This window comes from Pocillopora verrucosa, chromosome 4, assembly GCF_036669915.1.
Source record: "Pocillopora verrucosa isolate sample1 chromosome 4, ASM3666991v2, whole genome shotgun sequence".
NCBI classification, from domain to species: domain Eukaryota; kingdom Metazoa; phylum Cnidaria; class Anthozoa; order Scleractinia; family Pocilloporidae; genus Pocillopora; species Pocillopora verrucosa.
Window position 1 is genome coordinate 6,846,521 of NC_089315.1, and position 21,799 is coordinate 6,868,319.

Here is a 21,799-nt window from a genome sequence, read left to right on the forward strand (position 1 = left end):
CAAGTACAAATTGCGATGATCACTGCAGAATAAACTTTATAGAAACGAGGATAGAATACATTCCTTTTTTTCATGGGCTAAGATTCCGCGACAGTTTGTCATCAAGACTCCACTACGCAAATTAGGGGTACAAAATAGTCAGATTTTGATGACATATTATTAGGAAACTGCTCGATGACCAAGACCAACGATAACATTTCAAACGCCTCTTCAATTAGTATTTCAACAAATAAGCCTGATTGAAGGGTGGTCACATATTGAAAGGTTAGTTTGAAATTGTCGCGTTAAATAGCCGTTTACAAAAGGGGAGTGTGAGGCCGGCATGAAAGTAATTTTTATTTCAGTGCACAGTCGATTTTCTTTAATGTATTAAAAACGGGGCCACATCATTTCAGAGAAATAACTTTAAAACCTTTGCAAATTAGTTCCATATAACATTTCTGCAAACCCAATATCAGGGTCAACCATGTGATTTACACCACCCCGGGCAATTTCGCAAACACGATTCCGCCTCCCCGGGCTAAGGTTCCGTTCAAATGCCCTACTTGTCAAGTTGTCAGTAATGTTGAGTGACGTTTCGACTTTTTTTAACTTTGCCATTGGCTCAGTTTTAATGATAAAGGGTACCTTATCCAATCAAGTTCAATAGCACCTGGGAGGACTTTGAAAGGCGTTGATCAACACCCATAATTTGTATTTCATTCTCACCACACAACATGAGTCATATAACGCTTAGAATTCGAGTTTTCCTGAGAAGTGTGACTGAACCTTTTGTATATGGATTAAGAGAGATGTATTACCAGTTACAGTGTTGCATTTCCTCACCGGAGCGACGACCAGGCAAGTTTGTTTAATGCTTTTAACATCCAAATCAAAAAGCGAGTTTCAAAATACGTGTACAGAGAGTTTTAGTGCATTTAACATTCAAATCAAAAGCCAGAGGAACAGATCGACACGTAACAGCTACTTTGAATGACATGTTGCAAAATGAAACAAAGCTTTTGAAGTTGGGATTCACAAAGTTTCATATCTAAAATACTACATTGTTTAGGTCTATGTCGTTAACCGTAAATGGCTAAGGTGCTCTTTCCCAATTGTGTCTAACGCTCGAAACGCTTGTGAGCTTTGAAACTCTTAACGGTGCCCAATTTACGTTATCAACTCGAAACATGTTTTACAAACTTTAAAGTTTTGTCGTTTTCTTCAAATTCTTGACTTGCCTGCTACTATCAAGATAATTTGATTATATACTAAAGTCCTTTTTTTTTTATACCACTTCCTTTGTTTTGACTGCAGATGGTTTTACTAACACTAATATCACATCGTCTTTTGTTTAATAAAAAAGAGCCAATACTTACATAAATGATTTTAAGCCAGCTGTCACACTGATGAAATGCAAAGTTTGAATATGAATGATTATGAGATACCGTATTTACCCGCGGATAGGCCGCACTTTTTTCCCGGAAAAATAGGACCGAAATTGGGGTTGCGGCTTATACGAGGGTACAAACGTTTTGACACCTCATTAATATGCACGAGAACTCACGGTAGTACAGTAAATTGGCGTTTTAATGTTCGCTTTAAATTGTTCCTAACTTACAACACATACAACACACGCATGCAGCACGCCAGTTCCAAGTTGACGAGAAGAATGTTCGAAGGTGGCGCTCACAGCAAGAAAAATTAAAAGGTCTTCGTCGTGATCAGAGAGCAGCACGGTATTGCCCAGTTAAATTTTCTGAATTGGAGAAAGAACTGAAGGAATGGATTGACTAGAAGAGAAAGGCTGGTATTGGAATTTACACCACAGTTATTCGTCTGAAAGCAAAATCGATGGCAAAAGCGAGAAACATTGCCGAGAGTGAGTTTAAGGCTTCAGTACACTGGTGTCATCGCTTCATGGACCAACATGACTTGTCGATCCGCCGAAGAACAACAATTTCACAGAAACTGCCTGAGAGCTTTGAGGAGAAACTTGAGAAATTTCAGGCTTTCATCATTGCTGAACAAAAAAAGCACAAATATGAGCTCTCGTTGATTGGAAACGCAGACCAAACCCCGCTTACTTTTGGCATGCCTTCAAATTCTACGGTGGACTCAAAAGGAACAAAATGACAACTGGTCACGAGAAAGATCGTTTCACAGTGATGCTAGCCTGCCTAGGAGATGGAACGAAGCTTCCCCCCTATGTGGTGTTAAACGAAAAACTCTGCCAAAAGATTTGATGCTGCCACGGGGTATCCATGTTCGTGCTCAAGCCAAAGGGTGGATGGACGAATCGCTTGTAAAAGACTGGCTGAACTCTGTCTGGACCAAAGTTGGCAGGCTTCTACGAAAAAGAAATCTCCTTGTGTGGGACTCGTTTAGAGCTCACTTAAGTGACAATGTTAAGCGGGTTTTGAAAAATTCACGCACAGATGTGGCCGTAATACCGGGTGGGATGACAAGTCTTTTACAACCTTTGGACGTCGGTGTCAACAAGCCCTTCAAAGACAATTATTTAAGACAATACTGGAACGAGTGGATGCTTGCTGGAAACCACACATTCACACCAGCAGGCCGCATTCGAAAACCTGACCTCCGCCAGATTTGCCAGTGGATTCTAGACAGCTGGAATGCCATTTCCACAGACACCATCAAACGATCATTTCTCAAATGCTGCATCACGAACGCACTTGATGGCACTGAAGACGACATTCTCTGGGAAGATATGGATGAAAGTGATCCGTTTGCCGACAATGATGGAGCGGAGTCAATTGTAGACGAAGAAGGTGAACTTTTCTATGCCGGTGAAGAGGAAGTTTCCGTCCTGGATGTGAACGAACAAGAATACCGTGACATTTTTGGTGAAAGTGACATTGATGAAGGTGATTTCAATGGATTTTAATTTTGATCGGACAACAATGAAACTTTGTTGTGTAGATTTCATCGATTGAAAAGTTCATCACGGAATGTATATTAGTTTCATGTAAATATTTTAATAGTTGTTAACAGATTACAACTTGTTTATGATTTTGGCGAACGTGTTTACAAGGGTTATGCTTCACTTTACTCGTGTTTGTACATATAAGGACAGAAACTTGTTCGAAAAAATTATCTTTAATTAAGATTATTTTGTATATAAAATGTTAGCGAATAGACGTTTCAGTTTCTAGTTTGAACATTTTCACGTTCGTGTAGGAATTATTGCAAAAATAAACTTGACTTGATACACATCAGCTGTTGTTGATTTCAAACGTTGCTTTATTTATCCCGGTACTCGACCTCAACAATTTTTTTTTTCCCATGAAAACCATTGAAAGTTTGGGGTGCGGCCAATACGCGGGTGCGGCCTATCTGCGGGTAAATACGGTTATTGTTTATCTAGAATAAGATAGAAAGTGAAGTTTGAGGCAGTAATTAAATAAAGAATGCATTTTTCGTCTTGTCACAAGTGTGGGACGAGTTCAAAATTTTCCATTCTCGCGCAATATCTAGAATTGGTTATTCTCTGTTGTATGATAAACTTTAATTGCACCGGAAACCTCCTATAAAACACCGCTTCCAAGCAGTGTTAATACTCTTCAACCAAAGTGGTTTGTTGTCCAATATCTCCCTCTAGAATTTAGTATATTCTGTGGCATGATAAAATTTTGGATGCACCTCATAAAACTCCTCGAAACTATCCTAACTAAAAATCGACGTCTCTGGTCTCGTCGTGCTACGGCTGCGGGTTTAAAACAATTACGTCTTTCAATGGCATGCCATTGGAACCAACTCTCCTTTCTTTGTTTTGAGTGCGAGTAGTTTCACTTGCACCAATCTGACATCGCCTTTTGTTTAGCAAAGAACCAATACAAATAAAAATCATTTCGATGACTTGAATTGAATTGTTTGAAAACTCTTAGAAACAATTGACAGGTGTCACAGAGATGAAATGCAAAGTTGAATCTAAATGATTATGAGAAAATTGTTTATCTAGATTAAGAAAGGTGGCGAAGTTTTACGCTGTGATGAATAAAGGATGTTTTTTTTCGTCTTGTCACGAGCGCGCGACAAGTACAAAATTGTAATTTTTCGCGCAGTATTTACTGGCATGACGCTTTCGACATCGCTTATTACAGGTTTCGGTTCCTTAGTTGCACTTAGAATTTTTTCCTAATTTAACGCTTGCAGCAACTTAAAAAATATGACTGTAAATATATGAAAATCATCCATGTGCACTGCAGTTGAAGAAACGAATATGGAAGCGATCCTCGCTGTTATTAACGCTTAGAATTAGGCGGAAGAGGAGGGCATAATTAAAAGGCGAAATCTGAGGGAAATTGTTGGAAAGATCTTAGACAACAATTAAATATTTCACAGGAATGAAATGTTAAGTTTGAATCTAAATGATTACAGAAGCAATTGTTTTTCTAACTAGAAAGCTGGTGAATTTTGAGGCGGTAATGAAATAAAGGATGTATTTTTGTCTTGTCACGAGCGTGGGACAAGTTCAAAATTTTCCATTTTTCGCGCAGTATTTACTGTTACGACGCTTACAACATCGCTTATGGGTAGTTCCTCATCTGCACTCAGAAGTTTTTCCTTACTTTAACACCAGTAGCAAGGAGAAAAGAAGCTGTATTGCTTGATTTTGCCTGGATCGGACTGCACATTTTTCTGTATATATCAGATCATATCATGTTGACGAAACATAAATGTTACAGAAAGCATCAATATTTTGAAGGGGGGGGGGGGGAAGCTGTATCAAAGCAAGCGATACACGTACATGACCTCGAATATATGCGAATATATCGGATCTGACGCCGATTCTGATCAAAATAAATGAATAAAGAGTCTTACAGTAGCATTGCAAAACGACGGTGGTCGCAGATCATTAGCTCAGTGTCTTTCCCAGTCCAACCCATCCTAAAAAGTAACTCTTGCATGTATAGTATGCCTATGTTTTTGACATTTTCTTTTTTTGATGATTTTTCCCTCCTCAGGCAAGGAAATGACTAGCAGTAACGCCTGCCCCAATCAAGATGCTGGAGTAAGTGGTACTGGAAAGCCTCATGAGCCCTACTTGGTAAGTGAAATAATTATGGTCATGGATTGAGTGTTCATTTGTCAAAATGTTAAATAAGATATTATCTGGTTATGAGAAAATCAGCTGTATTAATTTGTCTGCTATTTCTGGTGGAATAGGAATTTGGAATCTTAGCTCTTTGTAGGGGAACAGCAAAACTACTCTCTACCATATTAATAATTTTCTTTTTACCAGTACATGTCTGTAGGGTAAATGGGAGTTGTTTTGGCTTATCTCTGATGCATTGTTAACATTTCGTTTGCCAGGCTCGTGGGAATCGAGATAAGAAACTGCGGAAAGCAGAACAAAAAAGCTCTACCCTGGCAAGTACAACTGGCGGATCAGCAGACGCCTGTAAACAACTGGCCGCAGAGAAGGAAAAGAAGAATGAAGACATGAATATGTCCGCTGCATCGAAGGAAGCGATTGGCCCGAAAGAAAATCGCGCAGTATTTACTGATACGACGCTTTCAACATCGCTTATTATAGGTAGTTCCTTATTTTGCACTCAGATTTTTTTCTTACTTTAAAGCTAGTGGCCTGGAGAAAAACGCTGTATTTCTTGATTTTGCCTGAACCGGGATACATATTTTTCTGTATATAGATTTTATCATGCTGACGAGGCCAAAAGCGGAAATTACGACATAAATGTTACATCGACACGACGGCGGTGGCAGATAGTGAAAATTCAGCGTCTTCCACAGCCCAACCCACCCTAAAAAATAACTCCTGCATGTATAACATGCCTATTTTTGTGACATTTTTCTTTTTGATAATTATTCCTTTCCCAGGCAAGGAGAGAACTGGCAGGAACGCTAGTCTCATTCAACATGATAGAATGCCTATCAACCCAGCTCCTGGAGCAGCTGGTAGGAATGGCAAACCTCCTAAGCCCAACTCGGTAAGTGAAATATGGATTGATTGTTCATTTCACAAAATTTAAAATGAGATAGTATCTGGTCCTGGGGAAATCAGCTGTATTAATTCGACCATTGTTTCCGGTTGAATACGAATTTGAAATGGTGGCTCTTTGTAGGGGTACAGCAAAACTACTCTCTACCATACTGATAATTCTTTTTACCAGTACATGTCTGTAGGGTATATGGGATTTGTTTTGGCTTATCTCTGATGCATTGTTAACATCTTGTTTGCCAGGCTCGCGGGAATCGAGATAAGAAACTGCGGAAAGCAGTACAAACAAGTTCCACCCTGGCAAGTACAACTGGCGGATTTGCAGAGACCTGTAAACAAGTGGCCGCAGAGAAGGAAAAGAAGAATAAAGACATGAATATGTCCGCCGCATCGAAGAAAGTGTTTACGAGCGGAAAAAAGACTTAGGATTTGTTCCATTCTGTTTCCACACTGACACCTTGTAATAAAAAAAATCGGTAAAGCAGCAATTTTTTTCACGATGTTGATTAGATGAAATAGAGAGCACAACTTGTATAATTGGTTTCACCAAAAGGAACAGTTATCAGCTTTGTAACTGTCACTGATAAACGTAAGAGATAAATCAAACTGTAAGCAATAAACAAGGTACAAAGACCACGAGTAAACAATAAGTTAATAGTAAGAGGATGTTCAATTCTACATGCGCGAATGCTAATCTTGTAGATGCGAATGTTGGGGAATTTAGCGAAGTAAATAATTGATAATAATTGTTTATCATAATTAATTATTTATAATAACAACAGTTGATAATGATGAATGATTGTTGACATTAGACGAACAAAATATGAGGGTTATGAATAAAGCTTAGAAAATTGCATTTAGTGATAGACTCATTCGTATAAAACGAACACAAATTCACTCTAATAGGCGTTTGAAAACAAAATGGGTGCTAAATTTAGCCTTGTTCTACTCCACATGCAATTTTTTCGTTATTCTACAAGGTATTGTCAGTAAATTTGGCGGCCATCGAGTATAAATTAGAGCTGTGTTATCACGACTTTTTTGCCATCCCCTAGATAGGAAAAAATTGGGGAAATTGGGACTGAGAGCGTTGGATGAGGACAATTGACAGCTTTTTTTGGCCACCGTTTCTTCAACACAGGGTTGTATACTTAGATCTTCAGTTCTGCGTTTGAAAATTTGGAAGTTGCTTGAAAAATGTTTTGTAAGGTAAATTTGTAAGGGAAATTTTTCCACTTTGTCAGAAAAGATGAGTCAAAACGTCCCAATTGCCCTCGGAAGGAATATTTCAATTATCTCTCGATTGTCAACGGCTTGGAGTAAGTCGTCGAGGAAACCTTCATTTTAAAAAAATCAATAAAAAAAAAAACGGGCATAGACGTTTTCAATGAATACGTTCATCTGTTTCTTCCTCTCCTTTCCGTATACACTTTGGTATTCGATAAGCCTGGCGTTCCGTCCTGAAAACTACACTAAGTGCCAAATTACAGTTTTAACTGCTTGCGTGGTGGATAAAATAAAAAAAGTTTCGTGAGACGGCCTGGCTATTTTTAAACCTTAAATGCGAAAGAATGTCTGAAGTGAAATTTACATTTTCTGCGACATTTCATCCTCCACTAATTTCTATGGTTCTAGTGTGGGTTTTGTTTTAGTCCTAACTGTCGTTTTGTGTTGGTCGTTTCGTTTGTTTCGTTTCGCTTGTTTCGTTTTGCTGTTTCAAAGTTTAGTTGTTTATTTCATGGCTCATAAACTGAAGAAACGAAAAATTTATTCAGGCGGAACTCGTTTTACATCACCTATGAGATTGTTCTGGAAGGGACGAGATAAACAAACAAAAATACATTCAAGCTCACATCTTATCAATGAAACCGTAAAAAATTCGCATTGGAAAGCTGTCATTGACGCGATAACATTTCAACAAAAGTTTACTAGACTCATTTTGAAAAAGACCGTCTAGGACTTACCAGCTGGTAACCTTGAATGGCACAACTGAACAACAATCAAAGTTTTCTGTGTCGTATATAAAGTTTACAAAATTCGTGTCGCATGTAAAGCATAAAAATTCCATCGGTAGATCTTTCTTGCGTCTTTAGCGGAACGCCACAAAGAAATCTAGTACTCTCAACAATTACCGACGGTTGTCACGGTTAGCTCTGCAGTTCTTATCAATGGATTCACTCGCTACTAAACATTCAAGTTTAAATCCGCTTCCAGGAACATCAGATGCAAACAATCCAAATACTTAATGCAGTTTTATGTTCAAAAGATTTGTAAAGTTCAGTTCATCCATATATCTCCCAAAAGGTGAAGATGCGTTGTCGAAAGCAAAAGCGAAGATTTAACTATCCGGTGCATTCTGAAGCATTTGGATTTGTGATGACATGCTACGATTTGTTTGACAGCTTGCCTTATTTGGTTATTTGCTTAAGTAAATAGGCAGTGATTACACTGCAGTGATTTTACTGCAGTGATTTTACTACAGTGATTTTACTACAGTGATTTTACTACAGTGATTTTACTACAGCGATTTTACTACAGTGATTTTACTACAGTGATTTTACTACAGTGATTTTACTACAGTGATTTTACTGTGTTTCTTATAACACCGACGTGTTTGAACTATTTATATAGCGGGAACAATAACCGTATATATTTGTAAGCAATGACCCATATGTAATTTTGCAATGCCCTAGATATATATGAATAAAGAAGAGCATAATTATTTGCCGTTTACTCTAAATATATTTGTAATTGGATGAATATATAAGTGATTAGCCCCAAATATATGAAATAAAGCCGTACATATATTCATCATAGTCATATATATTTTATTTACCGTTAATATTTGTTGCTCTGTAATATTGTCCTATATGGCACCCCATAGAAATAAAAAAAAATTTTTTTTGTTTAAATTCAAATTGTTTGAAAGGTCTTAGAAAAAAATTAACATGATTATGAAAAAATTATTTTTCTAAAGTAAGAAAGATGGTGAATTTTGAGGCGGTTCTGAAATAAAGGATTTTTTTTTCGTCTTGTCGTGGGACAAGCTCAAATTTTCCTTTTCTCGCGCAGTATTAACTGACATGACGCCTTCAACATCGCTTATTGTAGATATTTTCTTATTTACATTCAGAATTTTTTCTTATCCTAACGCTTGTAGCAAGGTGAAAAAAATTATTTACCTTTTTCTCTTTAACAATGTTGAAGGATATCAATGTCAATAATAAGTTCCATTCACAACTTTTTGGAAACTAATTTGTTATGAATAATACTTTTTCCCTTTTGTCAAATTATTTCTTCACTCAAAATTAGAAGATTATCATTAATGACTAATATATATCATTTTTCACTGATCGCATAAATGTTACAGAATGCATCACTTTTTTCAGAGGTGGACGGGGAGGGGGTGGGTGGGAAGGGAACTTATTGACGCTGACGCTGTATTTAAGTAGGCGGCGCAAGTCTATGACCTCCATCGTGTTCAATCCGGTCCTAGATCTCAAATCGTATTTTAATTTAGCGAATCTACTGGATCTGACGCCGATTCAGACATCGAAAAAATCAAGAGTCTTAACGGTAGAAAAGTGAAACATGGAAAGTAGCGGATCGTTATTTTGAAGGCGAGTAAATTGTGACGTCGAAAAGTCTGGTGGCTGTTTATTGAACAGGTGTAAAAACATTTTAGCTCATCTAATCACAAGAATAAGGCGGAAGAGGAGGGCATAAATGAAAGGGAAAACCTGAGGGAAAGGCGAATACACCAAACGAACGAGAAGGAGATCAGTCATCGTGATGTTGGCGAGAAAGTCGCACTTATCGCTTCGATTTTCCGGATACTACCTGAACTTTTTTTGAAAGACACGTATAATTTATTTCATTCAGTAATTCTCCGATAAAGTAGTCTGACTTGTTTAGTTTCTTGGTTCTGGAAACCAGTTATTATACAAATGATCAATGATCAAACTTAGTCTTAGAGAAACACGTAGTTTTAGCTAAAGTTCGTCAGTCTCAACGAATGAATGACCCTCTTGTGGACGTATAGATCAAAGCTGGACAAGATGGAAGAATATTTTCTGCACATTGTTCAAGCTGTAAGGCTGGTTTGGCTGAGTCACGTTCTCACATCTCCAGCACTCTATTTTGCATCGAATGTTGGACACAAATAAACGGAAAATTGGCCTGTACGTAAGGTAAGTGTACGTAGCTCCTTCCAACTTATGTAAGCAAGGTTACGTATACAAGAGCTAAAATGTTGGAAGAAAATCTTGACAGTAAGATTGAGTCTTTCGATGGTAATGGTGGAAACTCTAATAAAGCTCAAACTGTTCACAGAGGAGAACAGGACACGAACCCTGCCATTTCAGCGGAGGAAATGTCAGATATTTTTAAGAGGCTGAACCAGTGCGAAGAAAAGGCTGCATTGGTGAGTTCAATCGATCCATACGCTGTTCAGTTTATTTTAAAAAAGTCGCAGCACATCAGTATTAACAGATTTTTACAAGCCCAACAATCTGGATCTAAATATTCTGAGCATTTACGCAAGTGTACAGAAGTTGAGATAAACATCTCCAAGAAAGAAATTGAAATGGTCGAGCAGGACACGAGAGCTCATGCGAAGGGGCCAGGAGTTTTTAGACATCAAGCAGGTAGAATCGGTGCTTGTATTTGTAGTCCTGTCTACCATACTAATCTAGCACAACCTTCTCTCTCTTTAACTAATTCAATTTGTTATCCACACTTGTTTAAACTAAATAACAAAGCAATAAAACATGGATGGAAACACGTGGAACATTCCATTAAAACGTATGAACAGTGAATGAAATTACACCATATTAACTTTGAAGTGAAGAGATGTGGGCAGATTCGATCGCATAGGATACAATTGTTGAGACATCGTTTAAAACAGAATAATTTCAACGCCTTAATGGATGTTCAATTAGAGGAAAATTTATAGGAGGTGCGTCAAAAATTTAGGGCACTTCGAACATCAAATTAAACGTTTCCCCAGCTTACGTCGAGCCACAGAAACTTCTTACATAACTAATTTTCTCTATTTCAAGCGGCGGCAGTAATCTTCCCACTGTCTTGCTAAACAAAATTATTCATTGTGAAGTAAATAGAAAAATTTGCATAGCAAAATGTCGAAACACTACTAACCGCAAAGGACACCCTCTGTGGAGATATAATAAAATTAAAGGCAAGATATGATCCCTGCAGTGTTTATATGCGTTTTTGTTTGAGCGTTAGCCTTTCGTCAGAGACCAAACAACGCCTGCTATAGAGTACTACGGATTCGAATTTTAATTACCCTTCCTGAGTAGTCGAAACTGTTTTGAAATGTTTTTTTTTTAATCATGGTTAGAAGTTTTTCATGTCAAGGTTACCATTGTGATTTTAGTCAAGGATTAAGTTTGGTTTCCTGATTATCGTCTGTCTTGCTCTGTAAGTTACAGTTGTCCGATTTTTGGAACTTGAATGTTCTATCTGAAGTGGCCGTGTTAGGTACTTTGTTACGATTCTAGAGCCGAGCGCGACCCTGAGTTTTTACCACTGAGTGGTTTGTCCTTGACTTCTTTAAGTCTTGATTCTCAACAAGAGGAAATATTTCTCCCTTGTTCTAAAACAATAAAAACGTTCATCGGCGGTCATGTTTGGGTTTGTCTTCTGACCTGGCTTTGTATCTACGCCAAAGTACTCGAACATTAGGCTTTTTGATCGGGGAGAATTAGGTTATTTTATTTCTATTTCCATGAATCTCGCACGAGTTTTTGGGTCAATGTCTCAGTCAAGAAGTTTAATTCTCCAAGGGTATCGGCTCGTATCCTACGCATGCTTACTAATACCGTGTACTTAGGAAGTACTGTACCATGAGCACTAAGGAACACTAAAGCAACTAGATTAGATGATTCAGGCGGTTGTTGTCTTTTCAGCAATGAACAGGTATAAAGAAGATATCTCAGAGTCTTGGTGCCTATTGTAAGCTTGGGTTGCCTCAGAAACTAGTTTTCACAATCTCCGCCTCTCAATTGAACTTGGCTCCTCCATTAGCATAGCAGATCTAGATAGCTCAAACATAATTCCTTACCCAATGAATAGGAACTGTAACGGAGCTGGTGTAGCGCAAAATTATACGGTGTTCATGATGTTCTACATACTAATATCCGTATTATTCCCTGGAAGTACTTGTAGTACGTTGCCGATACAATGGTATCTCAAAGTTTCTAATACGTTTTAATTAGCGTTTAGAAACAGGAGGGATGGAGGCACGAAGTGGGTGGGGAGATAAGTGTACAAACCCCTCCCACCTCTGAAGAAATTTGCTGTGCTCACTATGCCTTAAAATTAATGGGCAAAGAGCCAGTACCGCTTCACTCTTCGAAACAGTTTAGATTTTCGATAATCGCTGATTTTCGATAATCGCTTGAATTCTCAGTCGAGGAACTGAGCCCCAACATGTTCTCGAAGAGGCTACATTACTAGTCTAGTGATGCATAACTAGTCTAGTGATGCAGCTTCATTAAGAACATAAGCATATTTCGGCCTATTTCCTGCGACATACTGAAGAAATTACAAAGTGAAGGAAACCAATGCAGACTTTAAGCCTAGAAAGATAAAAATACGTTTTGAAAAGGCAACAATCAGGGATGACTAATAAAGGATGGCAAAAATCTAAAATCAATTGCGAACGAAGAACTTAAGAAAAATCTGGACTAAACATTTCAGGATCCAAGTAACTTGGTTTAGCATCATTATCATACTTATTCTATTGCAATATAATTCGCATTTTATACGCGGTGCAAAAACCAAAAAGAATCTTTCGCGGTCAGTTTAAGTCTTGTCATTGTTCTGAATCTATTTTTTCTGTGGACCGTTCTTTCAAGCGGTTGACGACATCTTCAGCAAAAGCGACATCGACAAAATTGGGAACGTGCTCGAGAACAAAAAGATCAAGGACCACTGATCCATTACTTCTGTTGACCTTATGCGTCGGTTTGAAAATTTCTTAGTTGAATACCTCTGAAAAACAACGTGAGTTCTATGTCTTCTGTACAATTGTTTAGAGCGGGAAGCCAAAAGAGTGAGTTTTTCACATGCAGCACCACACTTCCCATCCGTGTGAGGAGGGAGTTTGACGCAAATGAAAGCGGCGAACCCATCGAGCCATTCGATATTTCTTAGAGAAATAAACTATGCTCGCGATTTGATCAAAGTTTTTCTTCTTCTTTTAATTGAATAAAAAAACCTCCTTTGTTTTTTTAAACTTAAACTTACCTTTCTCTCATAGAGAGAAAGTTAGGGTTAGGGTTAGATACATGAGATTTATTCATTAAAATTCATGATGAATCGAGTGATTCAAGTAAGATTGTTTTGATCTATATGCATCACTGACGCAAATTTCTTGAACTGAATAATAAATGAGACACGCAGCAATAAACATATTGTCAGAGCTGAACTTTGTGAATGCAGCCTGCAGTTGTTCTGTTGTTGGTTACAGGAGAAAACTGGTGACTGAAGGTAGGGCCGCATGATTGTGATATGTTTGAGGCAGATAATAAATCGAACAGATAGCGAAAGTAAAACTCCATAGTTATCTTGATTGTCCAAAATTAATAAGAAAATTGTTTAGTTTGTCGGCTTCTTAGCAGCGGTGGTCTGTGGCGGAATGAATCAAATCAATTTTGTTACAGACTAGATTAGAAATAAAAAATAACTTTTCATTCTTACATTTATTTACAGCATCTTAGTGCAAGATGTCTTTGTCCTAAACAGTTGGTCTGCCATCGTCGAAAATTTTAATCGTTTGGATGACGCTTCTTGGATCTGTTGTGACTCCACGTGAATAACTCATGCCTAACTGGGAAGTGATCGTAAGTTTTTTGATGACCAAGACCAACGATAACATTTCAAACGCCTCTTCAATTAATATTTCAACAAATAAGCCTGATTGAAGGGTGGCCACATATTGAAAGGTTAGTTTGAAATTGTCGCGTTAAATAGCCGTTTACAAAAGGGGAGTGTGAGGCCGGCATGAAAGTAATTTTTATTTCAGTGCACAGTCGATTTTCTTTAATGTATTAAAAACGGGGCCACATCATTTGAGAGAAATAACTTTAAAACCTTTGCAAATCAGTTCCATATAACATGCAAACCCAATATCAGGGTCAACCATGTGGTTTACACCACCCTTGATCATTTTGTAACTTTTCCAAATTTTGAAACAGCTCGTTAAACACGATTACGCCTCCCCGGGCTAAGGTTCCGTTCAAATGCCCTACTTGTCAAGTTGTCAGTAATGTTAAGTGACGTTTTCACTTTTTTTAACTTTGCCCATTGTCTCAGTTTTAATGATAAAGGGTACCTTATCCAATCAAGTTCAATAGCACCTGAGAGGACTTTGAAAGACTTTGATCAACACCCATAATTTGTATTTCATTCTCACCACACAACATGAGTCACATAACGCTTAGAATTCGAGTTTTCCTGAGAAGTGTGACTGAGCCTTTTGTATATGGATTAAGAGAGATGTATTGCCAGTTACAGTGTTGCATTTCCTCACCGGAGCGACGACCAGGCAAGTTTGTTTAATGCTTTTAACATCCAAATCAAAAAGCGAGTTTCAAAATACGTGTACAGAGAGATGCGATACCACTTCCTACCCGGAGCAACGACCAGGCAAGTTTTAGTGCATTTAACATTCAAATCAAAAGCCAGAGGAACAGATCGACACCTAACAACTACTTTGAATGACATGTTGCAAAATGAAACAAAGCTTTTGAAGTTGGGATTCACAAAGTTCCGCACATTCTGCCATTTCTCAAACAAGAAATAAACGAGTAATTAAAGAAGAAGTAAACCTCATTTACATTATGTTGGGCGTAGTTAAAGGTCGTGGTGCTCCAAAATGGCTCGTTTCTGTCTCGCTGGTGCAGCTGTGCATGGAACATACAAAGCAAGGAATATTTATGGTCAGCTTCTGCGCTTTTGTTCCTCACAGAAGCGACAACAAGACGGCAAGTAGTTTTCACGCTTTTTACAATCCTGGAAATAAGCGACCACAACGAAGTAAACACGTGTAGGTTCCGGTTGTCGATTCAAGATTTAGTTTTCTAAATCTGTGCACTAAGTTTTACACACCGTTTCCTCTACTTTTCGAATCCTAAGTAAGTCTAGGAACGTCTGCTGCACCTTCTCAATTCCCTTTGTTACTCTACCACGAAACATTTTATCCATGTTGGCTCTTTACCATATGCCTCCTGTTCATAAGTTAATATTGGCTGCTTTAGTTTCAAAAGGCAAGTTCCAAAAATGCGACTCGAGTATTATTGCTTATTTCTAGAAAATATTTCATCCCTGCTGGCTCTTTACCATATTTTTGAAGTGTTGAAATGATGTAAGAAGGTTCATTGTCCGTGGGGGGTTGTTGGATGAAAAGTAGAATTTATCTCCGCATTTTCAAAATCTATAGGACAGTTTTATCTTGTGGCAGTCTGAGTATTATTGCTTCAGTTCTAGTAAACCACGAAAGCTAACGAAAAAGTAAGCATCGCAAATATGACACAACAGTTTCATACCTAAAATACTACATTGTTTAGGTCTATGTCGTTAACCGTAAATGGCTAAGGTGCTCTTTCCCAATTGTGTCTAACGCTCGAAACGCTTGTGAGCTTTGAAACTCTTAACGGTGCCCAATTTACGTTATCAACTCGAAACATGTTTTACAAACTTTAAAGTTTTGTCGTTTTCTTCAAATTCTTGACTTGCCTGCTACTATCAAGATAATTTGATTATATACTAAAGTACCTTTTTATACTCACATCGTCTTTTGTTTAATAAAGAGCCAATACTTACAAAAATGATTTTAATGACTTAAAGAAGATCTTAGAAACAATTACCATCTGTCACACTGATGAAATGCAAAGTTTGAATATGATTGATTATGAGGTAATTGTTTATCTAGAATAAGATAGAAAGTGAAGTTTGAAGCAGTAATTAAATAAAGAATGCATTTTTCGTCTTGTCACAAGTGTGGGACGAGTTCAAAATTTTCCATTCTCGCGCAGTATTTAATGACATGACGCTTTCGACATTGCTTATTACATGTTTCATTTCCTTATTTTAATAACGCTTACATTTCTCATTTTTTTTCTAATTAACATCGTCGAAGGATATGTCAATGCTACTGCTTCAATGCAAATGAAATGTTTTGAAAGATCTCAGAAAAAATTATCAAATGTCAAAATTAAAGATAAAGATGAAATGTAAGGTCTAAATCTAAAGATTATGAGAAACTTTTTTTCCACAGTCTAAGCTGAATTTTGCCGAATTTTGCATTGCTTATTTTAGCTGGTTCCTCGCAGGAAGTCATATCGTTTTTCTCGTTTAATGCATGTAACAAGATGGCGGTAAAGTAAGCGACAAACGTACATGACCACGCGTTCTTGTACAAGATCTAAACATGTTTTTTTATATGTAGTGAATGTAGTCTGCACTTAAGCGCAACTAATTATAAAAATTTGGCGGACGAGGAGGGCATAAATAAAAGGCGAAACCTGAGGGAAAAGCGACTACGGCAAACGAACGAGAAGGAAACCAGTAATTGTAATGTGGGCGAGAAAGTTACTTAGTCGAGGAAAAGATATTTTTCTGAATGAATTGAAATTGTTTGAAAGATCTTAAAAAGCAGTTGAAATATGTCACAGGAATGAAATGTTAAGTTTGAATATAAATGATTACAGAGACGATTGGTTTCCTAAATAGAAAGTTGGTAAATTTTGAGGCGGTAATGAAAATAAAGAATGTATTTTCCGAGCGTGGAACGAGTTAAAAATTTTCCATTTTTCGCGCAGTATTTAACGACAGGACGCTTTCAAGGCAAAGTTTCCGCACAGCCCAATACTTCATTATGCATCCACATATGTATCACCAACAAGATGTGCATGCATAATTAAGTATGGGGCTGTGGGGAAATTTTTCCTCAACATCGCTTGTTATAAGTAGTTCCTCATTAGCACTCAGAATTGTGAATTACGAAATAACTTTTGGCCGGAGGCCGTTAACTTTCAAATCAAAAGGTAAGTTTCAATTCTCAGGTCAACATATCGAGATCATGAAAATTCAGTGTCTTGCTCAGTCCTACCCACCCTAAAAAATAACTCTTGCATCTATAGCATGCCTATGTTTTTGACATTTTCCTTTTTGATGATTTTTCCTTTCCCAGACAATGAAAGAACAAGCAGTAACACTTGCGTCATTCAAGATGATGTAATGTCTATCAAACCAGCTCCTGGAGAAGGTGGTATGAAAGCCAAACCTAGGCCAAACTCGGTAAGTAAAAAATGGTCGTGAATTGATTGTTAATTCTTCAAAATTAAAAATTAGATAATATCTGGTTATGGGAAAATCAGTTGTATTAATTTGTCCGTTGTTTCTGATTGAATAGGAATTTGGAATCTTAGCTCTTTGTAGGGGGAACAGAAAAACTACAATCTACCAAACTGATAATTTTTTTAACTCGTACATGTTTGTAAGGTATATGGGAGTTGTTTTGGCCTATCTCTGATGTATTGTTAACATCTTGTTTGCCAGGCTCATGGGAATAGAAATCTGAAGTTACGTGAGGCGGTAAGAAAGACCTCCAACTTGGCAAGTGCAGCTGGCGAATTAGCAAACGTGAGTGAACAGCTAGCTTCAGAGTTTGAAAAGGAGAATGGGAACATGAATATGTTCACCGCATTGAAGAAAGCGATTAACCTTGAGGTAAAGTGAAATTGTCATAAGGAAGAAGCGATTAAAGGCTTACACATTTTGTTTGTTAGTCTTGTCTAAATAAAACAGCAATTAATTGTATTAGTAATCACGCATAAACTGCCCTTGAATGAATGTTTTTAAGTTCCGCTATGATTAAAATTTGCTTCTAAGGATTTCCAAATCCTTCATATACCATTTTAACAGCAGCGAATTGTGACCTCACAAACAGACCACACTATGTGATGATCGTGGTTAACAACTGTTGACATTAAACAAACAAAATCTATACAACTGTTTAGTTAAACGAAATGTTAATCAATGCATTTGTGGTTTATTTTCACCCTCACGCGCCGTTTGAAGCGTCTTCTTACGAAATTACTTTTGGCCCGAGGCCATTAAGAGAAGAAATGGAGACTCCCAAGCAATCTTTCAGATACCATTTTGACAGCAGCCAATTGTGACCCTCAAAAATCTCAGGCCTCTCTTTTTTAGCTACATTCATAGTCTTTTATATGACTATTTGTCATTTACCTTTAAGATCTTCATGATGTGGTAAATAATTAATATTTTACACTGTTCCTTCACAATAGGGCACTTCTCAATCCAGAGGCAAAGAACACTCTATGCCTGGCAGAAAGAAAGGAAATTTCCCATGGAATCACTGAGAACTCAAAGTGAATATATATAACTGTCTTTAATGAGACAATAATTTAACCAAGTCACAACTGGTTTCAGTTTTGTATCTCACTGACTGACATGGCAAGAGGTCATTAAACTAACCATAAAATATAGTGAAATCCTGAATTACATTTCACTCTAAGTTAAACATTTCTAAAATGTTAATTTTAAAAAAAAAGAAAGATAGGATTTTCTTCTAAAATACAGGTAGCTTATTTCACAACTTTTAGTTTACAATAAGTAGTATAATCTTGTGCTTTTGGGTATACTACAATTTTATTAAAATATGTTGATTTATTATAGTGTCAAAAATATGGTGTATTTTGTTTCTAATGCAAACTTCATTCAGAGTAAAATGTTGTTTTTTATTGATCAATGTTCAGACCAGATTGTTTTTGTTTAAACAACCCATCCCAACCACCACATAGCCTCTCAATCTCCATGGCAACACCAATGGTTAGACAGTCATTATCCTTTGCTGCTGCCACCTGAATTCCAAGAGGTAAGCCTGCCTTTCCCAGCCCAACAGGACACTGAGTTACAGGGAAATAAAGAACATTAAAAATAGCTGTGTATGAGAAATTAAAAGGAAATAACAAGGGAACACAATGGTTGACAGCCACTGATGGGTGAGAGGGATAGATTAAGACTCCATCTTCCCCTAGAATACCTTCAAGTTCCAGTCTTAGCTCCTCAGCCATTTGAATGAAAGACTCTGATACCCTTTTAGGTGTTAAACTTTCAAATTTTTCCAGCATGCCCAAACCAATTGCAGGAAGTGTGTGATTGGAGAGTCCAATACAAGCTTTCAAAAGTTCCCAGAAGGGATTAACTTCTGACACTTGGTTACCCATGTAATAACAAAATGACTTTTGTGCTCCCGAAGACATCATCGATGACCAAATCTCAAGGGAGTTGGAAAGTTTTTCAATTTTAAGTTTCACTACTTCCACACCAAGTTTTTCCTCAAGCTGTTGACAGACATATTGCTGGGCCTGCTTTAGTTCAGGATCAACATTTGATATCAAAAAGTGTCCTCCACAATCCTCAATGCTAAAATATCTCAGCTTTGTAACATCTACATCCCTTGCAAGATTCAATTTTGATGCTCCTTGATCTCCTGCCATAACCTAAAAGTTAAAAATGTGATTTTAATCTTCAAGCATTTTGGTGAATAGCTTACCAGAGAGATTCAAGACATCACATGTTCAGCTGAACATGTAGACCTTAAAAGCTTCTACCTAGTTACTAGTGACAACACTAATATCATTATAACCAGATGAGTGTTCCAACATGAAGGGAGAGAGGACTGGTGCTAGCTCTTTGATATGTACCCAACCAAGTATGGTTGCCATGAGTTTGTACAAAGCATAGTAGCTTCATTGCCCTCCTGTATCACAAAAAATTTAACAAAGACCACCTAGACTTTACAAAATCAAAATGCAAGTGTAATTTCCTAACTTTTTACAAATTTTTTATACTGCAAAATATTTCTAAGCCCCCAAAACAGTTTGCACTAAATTTTCTTGTATCACTTGTTTGCACTGAATTACCCTTCTCTGCACTGAATTAAATCTCGTTCATATTGTTACCTGAAAATGCATTTCTCTTAGCCAATCAGAGGTAAGAATTTTTTCATATATACTAGTGATTTAATCAAACATAGTTAGTGTTTTAGTGAAGCATCTAAAAGTTGCATACCATCAGAAGAGGTTTGAGGTCCTCTGCATATCGACACATAGGCCCAGTGCACAAGAACTGCTGTCTGTTACCTGATGCATCAGGAAACTGACCAGCATTGGGTACAATGTCTGGACTAGGCTTGTGTCCAAATATTCCAGTGAAAAAGGATGGCATTCTTATACTGCCACCAATGTCTACAAGAATAATGATTAAAAATAAGAGATAACAGATTGATTGCAAAACAAATTAATTTTTAATTTATTAACTGATTGCAGTTTGTTTGAGTAAAGTTTGGTTTAGATGAATGTTTGAATTTTTATGTTTATGTTTATGAACAAAGGAAAGGGATGACCAAATGATTGATCAATGTATAGCCCCATGGATGAATGAACAAGCAGAGACAAAAACAAAAAGAAATAAATAAGTAGCAAAGAACTGAACAAATGAGGAAAGACTACCTGAATGACTGTCTGACTCAATGGCTGACTAGCCAATTAATTGACCAGCTAACATATTGACATAGGGGGTAGGTTTCTAAAGAAGCTGTGGTGTTGTGTCAGTGGGAGGGTATAACAAGGTAATTTGGTATTATAAACTGAGTGGATGATGTAAATTGACCACCTTTAAAAGTTTCGAAGCTAAACTCTTGACTATTAAAGGTAGAAAACTTGCATTATCAACTCAGTTGATAATCCCAAATTACCTTGACTAGTAGACTGATTGGTCAGAACACTAAGACAAAGGGCTAACAATCAAAACATCAGCTTTGAAACTCTTTATGGTGGCCAATTTACATTATCAACCCAATTGATAACACTAAATTACCCTGTTATACTCTCCCACTGATGCAGCACCACAGGTTCTTTAGAAATTTACCTGCTTGATTGATTGACTGACTGATTGACATGAATTAATGAGCGAGTAAGTAAATTCAATAACAATTTTAACCTGATCCTACGCCGAATACTGATCCAGCTGCTCCAATGATAGCACCCTCTCCTCCAGAGCTACCCCCAACTATTTTGGACCTGTTAAATGGATTGCTAGTCCTTCCATAAACCCGATTTGCTGACTCCCACCACATGCATAATTCACTGCAGTTGGAAAGGGCAATTGGGATAGCTCCAGCCTGTCGTAAACGACCCACAACAACTGCATCTTCTTCGGCTATGCAGTCTTTACGAGCCACGAGACCACCACTATTAGGCAAGCCTCTAACCGCAAAAGCTTCTTTGGCGGTAAATGGCACACCCAGGAGAGGTTTCTCGTTCTCCAGTTCGTTTCTCTGAATTTGAGTCATCTTATGAAGTTCCTCGTCGACCTCTCTCGCCTCAGCCAAAGCTTCTGAGAAACGATTGGCGACCACTGCATTGATGCTACCATTGACTGCATTTATCCTGTCAATGAATACTTGCAAAAGTTCCTCAACACCAATTTCTAATCGGCGAATTTTTGATGCAAGTTTCGTGGCCGGAAGTTGTAAGTAGCTATGAATGGGTGCCTGGAACACACTGTTACTAGACATAATTTCCTCTCCCCCGCTCTCGATTCACAAATTGTTCCTAAAGCGCTTATATTTCCTTACAGAATGAGAGTCTCTCTGAGATCAGTTCACTGAAAAATAAGGGGAATGTTGTTGTCCACACTAAGAAGTTGAGAAATTTTCGTTATCTTCTTCAGCTCCAAATTTTTCCCATCGTTCCAAGAAAACTCCAATATTCCCATGAA

General features: G+C 37.5%; 2 protein-coding genes across 2 annotated transcripts; one reads left to right on the forward strand and one right to left on the reverse strand.

Moving 5' to 3' along the window:
* The first annotated feature begins 17,195 nt into the window (after window positions 1–17,195).
* Window positions 17,196–18,541, forward strand: LOC136280438 (uncharacterized). Its single transcript, XM_066165589.1, has 3 exons — window positions 17,196–17,287; window positions 17,549–17,719; window positions 18,301–18,541. The coding sequence occupies exons 1-3, from the start codon at window positions 17,228–17,230 to the stop codon at window positions 18,373–18,375; spliced, it is 306 nt and encodes a 101-aa protein (XP_066021686.1). The 5' UTR covers window positions 17,196–17,227; the 3' UTR covers window positions 18,376–18,541.
* LOC131777621 (fatty-acid amide hydrolase 2-A-like) lies at window positions 18,386–21,763 on the reverse strand. The gene is made up of 3 exons (XM_059093938.2): window positions 21,020–21,763; window positions 20,090–20,265; window positions 18,386–19,518 (listed from the first exon to the last, which is right to left on the reverse strand). The coding sequence occupies exons 1-3, from the start codon at window positions 21,594–21,596 to the stop codon at window positions 18,754–18,756; spliced, it is 1,518 nt and encodes a 505-aa protein (XP_058949921.2). The 5' UTR covers window positions 21,597–21,763; the 3' UTR covers window positions 18,386–18,753.
* Between the last annotated feature and the right edge of the window lie 36 nt (window positions 21,764–21,799).

Excerpts from the sequence above, each read along its gene's own strand:
- LOC131777621 (XM_059093938.2), bottom strand. The coding sequence starts at position 21,596 with ATGTCTAGTAACAGTGTGTTCCAGGCACCCATTCATAGCTACTTACAA. Across the intron at positions 20,266-21,019 it reads AGTATTCGGCGTAGGATCAG|ACATTGGTGGCAGTATAAGA; the intron begins GTTAAAATTGTT and ends TTATTCTTGTAG. Across the intron at positions 19,519-20,089 it reads ACCTCAAACCTCTTCTGATG|GTTATGGCAGGAGATCAAGG; the intron begins GTATGCAACTTT and ends TTTAACTTTTAG.
- LOC136280438 (XM_066165589.1), top strand. The coding sequence starts at position 17,228 with ATGTCTATCAAACCAGCTCCTGGAGAAGGTGGTATGAAAGCCAAACCT. Across the intron at positions 17,288-17,548 it reads CCAAACCTAGGCCAAACTCG|GCTCATGGGAATAGAAATCT; the intron begins GTAAGTAAAAAA and ends CTTGTTTGCCAG. Across the intron at positions 17,720-18,300 it reads AGAAAGCGATTAACCTTGAG|GGCACTTCTCAATCCAGAGG; the intron begins GTAAAGTGAAAT and ends CCTTCACAATAG.